The 9,948-nt window shown below is 46.6% G+C and overlaps 1 protein-coding gene across 3 annotated transcripts; it reads left to right on the forward strand.

Moving 5' to 3' along the window:
- Positions 1 to 287: 287 nt before the first annotated feature.
- Positions 288 to 5,774, forward strand: RRM2 (ribonucleotide reductase regulatory subunit M2; the record flags this gene model as incomplete). 3 transcript variants are annotated; one of them, XM_082852040.1, is made up of 10 exons in its annotated part: positions 288 to 395; positions 481 to 567; positions 915 to 1,058; positions 1,348 to 1,464; positions 1,936 to 2,069; positions 3,702 to 3,796; positions 3,912 to 4,045; positions 5,241 to 5,345; positions 5,430 to 5,543; positions 5,622 to 5,774. In XM_082852040.1, 10 exons carry the CDS (start codon positions 288 to 290, stop codon positions 5,772 to 5,774), a joined length of 1,191 nt encoding a protein of 396 aa, XP_082708166.1. The 3 variants fall into 3 exon arrangements, with proteins under 3 accessions (XP_082708166.1, XP_082708167.1, XP_082708165.1); XM_082852041.1 differs by having other exon boundaries at positions 481 to 555; positions 912 to 1,058; XM_082852039.1 differs by having other exon boundaries at positions 481 to 555.
- Between the last annotated feature and the right edge of the window lie 4,174 nt (positions 5,775 to 9,948).

The raw sequence follows: 9,948 nt of genomic DNA on the forward strand, positions 1-9,948 counted from the left end.
TATGGGGCTCTCAGGGATATGGGCGGTGACGCCCCCAGCCCAGCCTGCGGCCCACAGAGGTCCGGGAGGGGTAGGTCCCGAGGCTCCCAGGAGAGCAGGGCGACCGGCGTCCGCGCGCGGCTCAGGAATCTGCTGCGGGAGGCGTGGCCAGCGGCCGGCATCCATCCAATGGGAAACGGCCACGCCCACGGCGCTCTCCTGTGAGGGATCCTTTAAATTTCCGGCGCCGGCGTGAAGGGGCTTCCAGTACCTGCGCGCAGCCCCATTTAGACGAGTCGTACGCAGCCATGCTCTCCGTCCGTGTCCCTCTCGCCACCATCGCTGACCCGCAGCAGCAGCATCCCCTCCAGCTCTCGCCCATGAAGGGGCTCAGCCTGGCGGACAAGGAGAACACTGTGAGCGCGCAGGGGCGAGGGGCGGGACAGGGCGGCGGGGTCCTGAAGGACGCGGGCAGGCCTCTCACCACGCGTCTCCCTGCAGCCCCCGTCCCTCAGCGGGACCCGCGTGCTGGCCAGCAAGACCGCGAGGAGGATCTTCCAGGAGCCCGCCGAGCCAGTGAGTGGGCGGGCTGGGGGCGCCCGGCGAGGGGGCGCTGCAGGCAGGCGGTGCAGGAGGAGCCTGCGCTTGGCGCCAAAGCCTCATTGTCTCCTCTCAAACCCTACCCCCTCCCGGGCCCGCGCTCCTTTCCCGCCAAAGTCTCTTCCCGATCATTCACTACTTTACACATCTGGACATTTTCCCATTATGTCTCTACTATAGTCCTGCTCTGCTATGTACAGAACCCATGTGTGACAAGCGACATACATTAAACCGCATGAAATTCCCGATAATTGGACATACTTTGCTTAAAAAAAAAAAGGCAGTTTCGTGGTTCGCCCTCTACTTAACATTTTCCATCCTTTCTCCCCCAGCAGAACCCTAAGCTATCTGCCCCCAGTGTGGAGGAGGAACCACTTCTGAAAGAAAACCCCCGCCGCTTTGTCATCTTTCCTATCGAATACCATGATATTTGGCAGATGTATAAGAAAGCTGAGGCTTCCTTTTGGACAGCTGAGGAGGTAATCGGATTCAGGAACTAGGAGACTTAAAAGGCAGTTGGAAGCATTGCCCCTAACTCTAGAGGAAGACCCCTGCAGTGCCGGTTATAACTTGTGTGAAATGTGCTTTGCTTTCCTCGTGTTCCTCTTGGGAATGCTTGCCCACAGAGGGAGGATATTAGATGTTCTCCCTGGCAAAGTGCGTGAGGGGTATATTGATCAAGCGATACTAGTAGACTTAAAGTTGAAGAATTACGCATATGTGTGAGGTCCTGCACGTTTGAACCCCTTGTGAACTTCTGTACTCCAGGTGGACCTTTCCAAGGACATTCAGCACTGGGAAGCCCTGAAGCCTGAGGAGAGATATTTCATTTCGCATGTGCTGGCTTTCTTTGCAGCAAGTGATGGCATAGTAAATGAAAACTTGGTGAGTTTCCAAAAATAAAGTCTCCTTTTATGCATTTCAAGACTTAAGAGAACTAATAATTTTCTTTTTTCGTCTTTTAAATTTTTCCACACTGAATGTGTATATATCTGTAAGCTAGTATTTATATTCCATGGCATTTCCTGTTCTATAATATACTTTGCAGTTATTTCTTCCTTACGGTATTTTTTCCCCCAACTGTAGAGAAGCTCAAAGACGATGTTCAGTGGTAGTAATAGATCTACAACCCTGGTAGCTGTCTATTTGCTCTCCTTTTTGTGGCTTTGCTGTTTTAGTAATTTGGTTGCATATATGTCTTGTTGAGTGCATCCTCCTTGCGATGAATTAAGAAGAATGAATTGCTATTTCTACCTTAGGATGATACAAAAGAGGAAGTGTGATGCAACCAGTGTTCACTGACTGAGTTGCTGCTGGTAGATTTTCCTTAAACTGACCTTTGTGTTTTACCACTAGGTGGAGCGGTTTAGCCAAGAAGTTCAGATTACGGAAGCCCGTTGTTTCTATGGCTTCCAAATTGCCATGGAAAACATACATTCTGAAATGTATAGTCTCCTCATTGACACTTACATTAAAGATTCCAAAGAAAGGTGAGTATTTGGGTGGTGATATGCCAACATATTTAGGATTACCAATTGTTACTTTTTGAAATCGTACAGGGATAGAAGAATGACTCTAAAATGACCAAGTCAAAGAAATTCCTAGCACCCATGGTCCTGTCTGCTCTGAAGAAGAGGCCTAGATTCACTTTACTAGCCAGACACTTAAAAACAAAGTTATGAGGTTACTCCATTTTCTAGAGGTGAAAATATACTGCTGAACGTCCAACCTAATGCCTTCTAAAAAACATCCCTAGAGGCTGTGTCTGATGCCCTAAAACCTAGGTCTGATAGTTTTCACGTCTGGCAAATCTGTCAACCTACAGCTTGAGCCTGGGGCAGGGTGGAAAGGGTGGAGGATGCAAAGTAAAACATAAAACTTGCCTCGTAAGGGGCTGTAACATAATATAGAAAATAAGACCTAGGAGTATAAGTAGAGGAATTACATGATAGTGCAGAGGCAGCTGTGAACCATGAGATTAATTTAGGCACACAGCTGTTTGCCTGAAATCATAGTTTATATTGGAGGATAATAGAGGAGAAATATAGGTAGCCTCGGGCCTATTTCACATTTTCAAGATTGACTGGAAAGGATGGGAGAGTTAGAAATGGGCGTTTGAGTAGTCTAGATACTAAGGTCAGCTTCAGGACAAGAGCCTGTGTAGAACAGAAGTGGTGAAGCTGAAGAGTAGCCTCTTGTAGATGACTTGGAAGAAAGTGAAGAGGGAAAGTGAGTAGTGACTTGCAAGCCTAGCAGGATTGAGGAGATTCATTGGGGGTAAAAAGATTTGAACATGTTTGTAGACAGAAATGAACAAAGAAAGTAAAGGTAGGGGCATGATTGGGATACATTACCGGAACAGGTAGGATCAGGACGGCCTGGTGGTTGAGTTTTGAAAGCCAGGGAGAGGCGAGACCCAGGTTGACATGGAAAGAGAATGAAAGGAACCCAATGGCCTGATGACCTTGGCTTCAGAAAACAAGGTCATCTGGGAAGGACAAGGCTGGACTGGGGAATCTGTAGACTCCCAAGGTGGGAATGGGGAGGAAGAGAGTAATAAGACCAGGTAAGTGTAGGGCCAATCGATTTGCTTTTCTGACCTGGGATCAACATTGTAGCATAGAATTATAGCTGGAAGCAATCTCAGGTTGTTTAGTTTATTGGCTTTAATTGCTTTATTATATACTTGTGGCATTTGTGGCCCAAATAATTAGCACAATGATAAGAGTATGGGCATCTATTTAGGGAGATAATGGTCAGCATAGCTTAAACAGTCCTAGCGGTTAAGATTTTATAGTTCTTCAAAGTTAAAGGTAGGGCCTTTGAACCTTGTCATGACCTGGACTTGAAATAATTAAGCCAATAAATGCTCTTGGTGTAATAGACTGAGTTTTCATGTTAGTAGATCTTGGGGCTCATTGTGAACGAATGGATGCCTAAATTTGTATTAACATAAACCAAATGAATGTTGAGATTTTTGAAAACACTGGAGGAAAAAGCAAACAAGTAAAAAGAAAACATTTCAGTTTGAATCCCAAATTGGCCTTGGTCCCAATGCTCTTACCCAGAAGCTTAGGATAGGAGGTCTCTGCTGGAATTGCTGATGCTCTGTGTGCCTACAGGGAATTTCTCTTCAACGCCATTGAGACAATGCCTTGTGTAAAGAAGAAGGCAGATTGGGCCTTGTGCTGGATTGGGGACAAAGAGGCTACGTATGGTAAGGATACCTTGGCCCTACTTACCCCTGAGCTTCGTTTTCTAAGTGATGTTACTGGTTTGTTCCTATGAACACAAACAGATACTCACTAGAAATATTTTGGCGTTAACTCTAGGAGAACGTGTCGTAGCCTTTGCTGCAGTGGAAGGAATCTTCTTTTCTGGTTCTTTTGCATCGATATTCTGGCTCAAAAAACGAGGACTGATGCCCGGCCTCACATTTTCCAATGAACTTATTAGCAGAGACGAGGTGAGTCTAGTTCAGATGACAGGCTGACCTGCACCCCAAACACCTACAACCCTGTGTTCACTGGAGGGAACCCCAGATGTCAGATTGCCTTAAATGCACTTTGAACAAGTGGTTTCAACCATATACATACTTGACAGAGAAAGAAATACTTTAGATAATTTGCTGAAATTATTTTACTCATATTCTCAATATACATAGGTATTGCTCTATAGGTGATGGGATTTTTTTTTAAGGGAAGTTTTATTATTTCTACCTGGTCTTCTGTGTGATCCTGTTGTACTTCAAAGTTAGTTAGTGAGCGTCTCAGTGAATCTATTCTGATCCAGTATATGTCTTTGAATGCACTTGGATTAAAGTGCAGAAGGAAAAGTGAAGGTGCCCAGATGTTACAGTGTTAAGTCCCACCAGCAATGGGATTTTTTTTTTTAATTTAATTTATTTATTTTTGGCTGCATTGGGTCTTCATTGCTGCATGCAGGCTTTCTCTAGTTGCGGCGAGCGGGGGCTACTCTTCGTTGCGGTGCGCGGGCTTCTCACTGTGGTGGCTTCTCTTGTTGCGGAGCACGGGCTCTAGGCGCGCGGGCTTTAGTGTGGCTCCCGGGCTCTAGAGCGCAGGCTCAGTAGTTGTGGCACACGGGCTTAGCTGCTCTGCGGCGTGTGGGATCTTCCCAGACCAGGGCTCGAGCCTGTGTCCCCTGCGTCGGCAGGTGGATTCTTAACCACTGCGCCACCAGGGAAGCCCAGCCCTGGGATTTAATGCACTAAGACTTGCAGACTTGATTCACTCGAAATTGCATTCCCGATTTCCCAGACATTAGGTTTTAAATCTAAAAACTAACTAGCCTAGTCAGAGTTTTGCCTTTCCTGCTGGGAATAGTGGCGACAGTAGAGCTCAGGGCTGTAGAAAGAATGCTCTGAGTGCAAGTTCTGCCCAGTCCTTTGCCACCACACAGAGCAGCGAGGACCAGACCTGGCCTGCTGTCCTCTAGGGGGCAGCCCTAAGGCCCCTGGGTGGGACCGAGCCTGCCTAGGTGACACAGCAGCTGAGTCATCTTCCCTTCCACAGTTAAAATGCTCTTAGTCTGGCCACGCAAGATGTATAAGGAGAATACAGACCAGCATAAAGCAGTTTCCTATTCCACATTAATGCTAGAAGTCTGCTGGTTTGATAGTGACCTTAAACCTTTTCTTCTAGGGTTTACACTGTGACTTTGCCTGCCTGATGTTCAAACACCTGCTACACAAACCTTCGGAGCAGAGAGTCAAAGATATCATCGTCAATGCAGTTAGGATAGAACAGGTGGGTGGCGCGTGGAGGCCTCGTGCTTGCTAGAAGACCTCTGGATGCTTCTGTTTTATTGAGAAGCTGTGTTCTGGTCCCTAGGAGTTCCTCACGGAGGCCCTGCCAGTGAAGCTCATTGGAATGAATTGCACTTTGATGAAGCAGTACATCGAATTCGTGGCAGACAGACTTATGCTGGAGCTGGGTTTTAGCAAGGTAAAGTATTGTGGGTAGCCCTCTGGTTCTTTCTGAAACTGGTGTTCCGTATTTATGTTTTGCTGTGAACCTTTTCAGGTTTTCAGAGTAGAAAATCCATTTGACTTTATGGAGAATATTTCACTGGAAGGGAAGACTAACTTCTTTGAGAAGAGAGTAGGCGAGTATCAGAGGATGGGAGTGATGTCCAGTCCGACAGAGAATTCCTTTACCTTGGATGCTGACTTCTAAGTGGACTGAAGATGTGCTCTTAGTTTGCTGATTTTTCTTCTTTTCCTTCTCATCAAAAGAGAAGAAAATCAGCTACTTGAACTGTATTAACCAGCTACACCATAAATCGCCCATAAAGTTCATTAATGGCATGTTTAAAACTGTGTAGCTACCTCAAAATCAATCCTGTTAATGCTAGTGGGGTCACCTAGATTGAAAGTGTAGACAGAAGCTACTCGGATTCTTACGAAAGATCTTGTCCATGTTTGGCGTTTGCAAGCAGGCTGGCTGTATACAACTTCACCCTGGCTCTTAACAGCACCTTCCTTGGCCTCAGTGTGGGGAGTCAAGTGAGTTTGATCCAGCAGGATTAGACAGTTACTACCACGAGGCAGTAGGAAGACATCAGACTCACTGCTTCAGATTTTAAAGCAGATTTTAAAGTTTACTTATGATTTGTATATAAAACTGGCACTTTACACACAAATAAACATAGTTTGTACTGTCAGGGTGAAGGCTTGATTTAACCTACATTTGTTGGTTACTACACCAAATACAAAAGTTTTGTTTACCACTAACAGCCAATTCAAGATTTACTAGGTGATCAAAGTAGGTTAAGCCTGTGTAAACTAAGGGTGTCGTTTTTATTCTTTCTTTCCTTTGATGAATTGAAGAGCTCTTGAACTCAATCCTGTGCACACTTAGGTATCAGTATCAGCCAGGTGGTGCCACAGAGAACACAGGCTGGTTCTGTGTTCTGTAGCCCACGTTGAGTGTCGCGGGATAAGAGATGTGGAGAAAGGAGACTCTTAGGTCGTTAGGAACTGGAGTGTGATCCGGACTCACTGTGGGCAACCTGGGTGTGCCTGAGGGGCGGTATCATTTAATTTCTCAAATTGTATGTCCCCCAACTTCAAGTTAGTATGAAAGATCCTTGAAGAGTTTTCCTAGCTGGGATCCAAGATATTAACTTTGTAAATTGGTTTTCAAATTATCCTTGAATGAAAGGACCCACGTAAGATCTTTCTCCTATTAAGTGGTAAAACCAGGACTGAAATTGCTTCTCCTAAAAGTTGAGTGTTTATTCTGATTTTGTTTAATTTGTGTGTAAGTAGGTACTGTTGACTTAACCATTTGTACTTTACTTTTAAGTTAGAAAGTTGTTCTGCTATATTTTTTTTATATCATATCTGTAGTTCATACTTTTTTTTTTTTTTTTTTCTCTTTTCCTTTCTTTCTTTGCGGTACGCGGGCCTCTCACTGCTGTGGCCTCCCCTGTTGCGGAGCACAGGCTCTGGACGCGCAGGCTCAGCGGCCATGGCTCACGGGCCCAGCCGCTCCGTGGCATGTGAGATCCTCCCGGACCGGGACACGAACCCGTGTCCCCTGCATCGGCAGGCAGACTCTCAACCACTGCGCCACCAGGGAAGCCCTGTAGTTCATACTTTGAAATAGTTACGCAGTATTATTTTGCAGTTCATAATTGATTGAGTGAATATTGTTCAGTGCAATTGCTCCTAGGATTTGCCTAAATGTGAACATCATCTACTGGATTCTTAAACTTCAGTAGAAAGCTAGTGTTCTGTGAATAATTAATACATGTTCCACTCAAATATTAATTTCAGAAGAAAGTATGAACTTAATAGATATATTTAATAGGGCTAGTTTGAATCAATCTGCCTTTATGTTCCCTCCCCCTCCAAAAAAGATGTTACGTGGAAGGTAATGCATGACACACACCGATCCTTTGGCCACGTTTGTTAACACATTGTGTTGTGTGTTGGCTGACCACTGGCCTGTTGTACTGTCAGTTTTCTTCATTTATTGTATTAATATAAATGGTAAAATAGTCAATTTAAAAATTTCTGTAATATGGGACCCTTTTCTACCTTTTAAATTATTGTTATAAAGTTAATCTAGATTTTATGGTTCTTACACTTGTGCAACACAAAAATAAACACTTCGGCGTTGTCAGGTACAGGTGGCACTTGGAAGCAGATTTTAGGATTCTACCTCCCATTAGCTCTGTGATACAAGCACTAGCTTCTGCCAACTAAGATTCGGTTTTTTAATCTGTTTAAAGGGAAACTTTTTGTCTAAAGCATTTCAAAGTCCTGATATTGAGTACTGCACAAGTGTCAATGATTTAAATAAAACCGTTCTCATGTCAGTTCCTTGATAAAATTTGCATTTCAATTCAGGAAGAAAAAGCCAGGAAGTTTTCATAAATACTGAATAGGAGTTCATTTGCTTTTAGCAGTTCTGGGGAGGGGACTTTCCTCATGCCTGTCCTGGCCCAAGTATGTGGGAAGCAGGTTCACTTGAAAGATGATGCCCCAGAGCATCTGCCACAAACTGACCTACAGGGGCTCGGGTTGGTCCCTCTTGTCTATAAATGCCCTTTCCTGGGGCTATCCCACCCACCTTCACCTGTCCATTCCCAAATTAGCAAATTATTCATCGTGTGTCATCACTTCAGACGTGCAGTTACTCATTGAGCGAACAGCAGCTGTCTTGCTGGGCACTGTTCTCTGTCAGGTGGGACAGAGGACGCAGCCACCCTGTGCGGTTTAGGTTTACTCGAGGAGGAAGCTGGATACATAAGTAAATCCTGGTGTTAGATGGCGATATAGTTCGGAGCCAAACCAGGGAAGGCGCCGCAGGGAATGCTAAGTGGGTGGGAACCTTTAGGAGCCGCGTGGTGACATTCCTTTTCCGTGGTAGAGGTGGGGATTGGGGGTGAATCTTACTGATTGTTGTGCTCCTGCCTTCCTGCGCTGTTGCATTAAGAGTCCTCCTCTTGGGGCTTCCCTGGTGGTGCAGTGGTTGAGGGTCCGCCTGCCGATGCAGGGGACACGGATTCGTGCCCCGGTCCGGGAAGATCCCACATGCCGCGGAGCGGCTGGGCCCGTGAGCCATGGCCGCTGAGCCTGCGCGTCCGAAGCCTGTGCTCCGCAGCGGGAGAGGCCACAACGGTGAGAGGCCCGCCTACCGCAAAAGAAAAAAAGAAGAAAAAAAAAAAAGAGTCCTCTGTTTCTTCTATGAAGGAGAATGTTCCCTTAGAAGGCACAAGTTTTAGCTGCTCCCTATCTCGGAGCACACAGCCTCCAAGGATCTGCCCTCAGGGAGTGGCTGGTGGATGTGATTAATTTGAGCTGGTATTTGGGGCTGGATCGTGTCTTGGGTAGAAGTGTGCTGTGTCCTGGAGGAGTCTCGTGGGCAGCTTTGCCTTTGCACCCCAAGGGCACTCCGTGCCTTTATTATTTGATTCATAGTGTTGGGTTGGTCGCACCATTGGGTACTTTCAGGCAGCCGTGCTCTAAGGATCATCAACTATTAGAACAGCCTCCCAGTGGGCAGCCCAGGGTCGTGTTTTCTCTTGCCATCCATCCGCCTGTGCCAGCTGCCCGTGGCCTTTCTCAGACACATCTCCGTACTTCACTTGGAGGGGCCTGCATCAGAGTTAGTGTGGTCACCACTGAGTCTGAATTGCCTCTGGTATTAAAGGCTCAGGGGCCCCATCCCAGACCTGCTGAATCAATCTTGGGGTGAAACTAGGGAGCCCACAATTTTAACAGGTTCCCCTTGGGAGGTTCTCAGACATTTGAGATTGGGATGGACTCCTACACAGTTCAGACCAGTGGTTTTCAGCTCTGGGTGTGCATTGCAGTCATTCACAGGCTTTAAAAAGCCCAGTGCCTGGATCCCACTTCTCAGTTTCAACTGGATGCGCTCTCTGATTTGGGCTTCAGATGCATAGAGCCCTGGCACTTAACGCAGGAGGCACATTTCATCACACCTGAGCCCTGGGGCTGTGCTCACGTGGTGTGGCCAAGTCCGGCTGCCCATAGCAGAGCTGTGAGAGGCTGCCTTTGCCTGCCGGGCACTGCCTGGCCTGGGATCCAGCCTGGAGACGGGCTCCGTGCAAAGCCGGAACTAGATGGGTATTTGCAAATGCCATCTGGCCAGCGAGCTTCCGGAGATCCTGATAATGGTTTAACTCTGCAGAGCAAGACAGTCCCAGCCCCTCAGTGAGTGGCTGCAGCTTTGAGGCTACAGGATTGCATAGCTTGGCCGATTCAAACCAGAGAAGACTTTGATAGGACCCCCCCTCACCCAACCCTATCCCCTTCTGTAGAGGAGGCTTCCCCTCCTGGTGTTGTACTCTCTGGGCACTTGGGAAAGAACACCATCA

This window comes from Leucopleurus acutus (genome assembly GCF_964270905.1).
Source record: "Leucopleurus acutus genome assembly, chromosome: 12".
In the NCBI taxonomy this organism is placed as follows: Eukaryota; Metazoa; Chordata; class Mammalia; order Artiodactyla; family Delphinidae; genus Leucopleurus; species Leucopleurus acutus.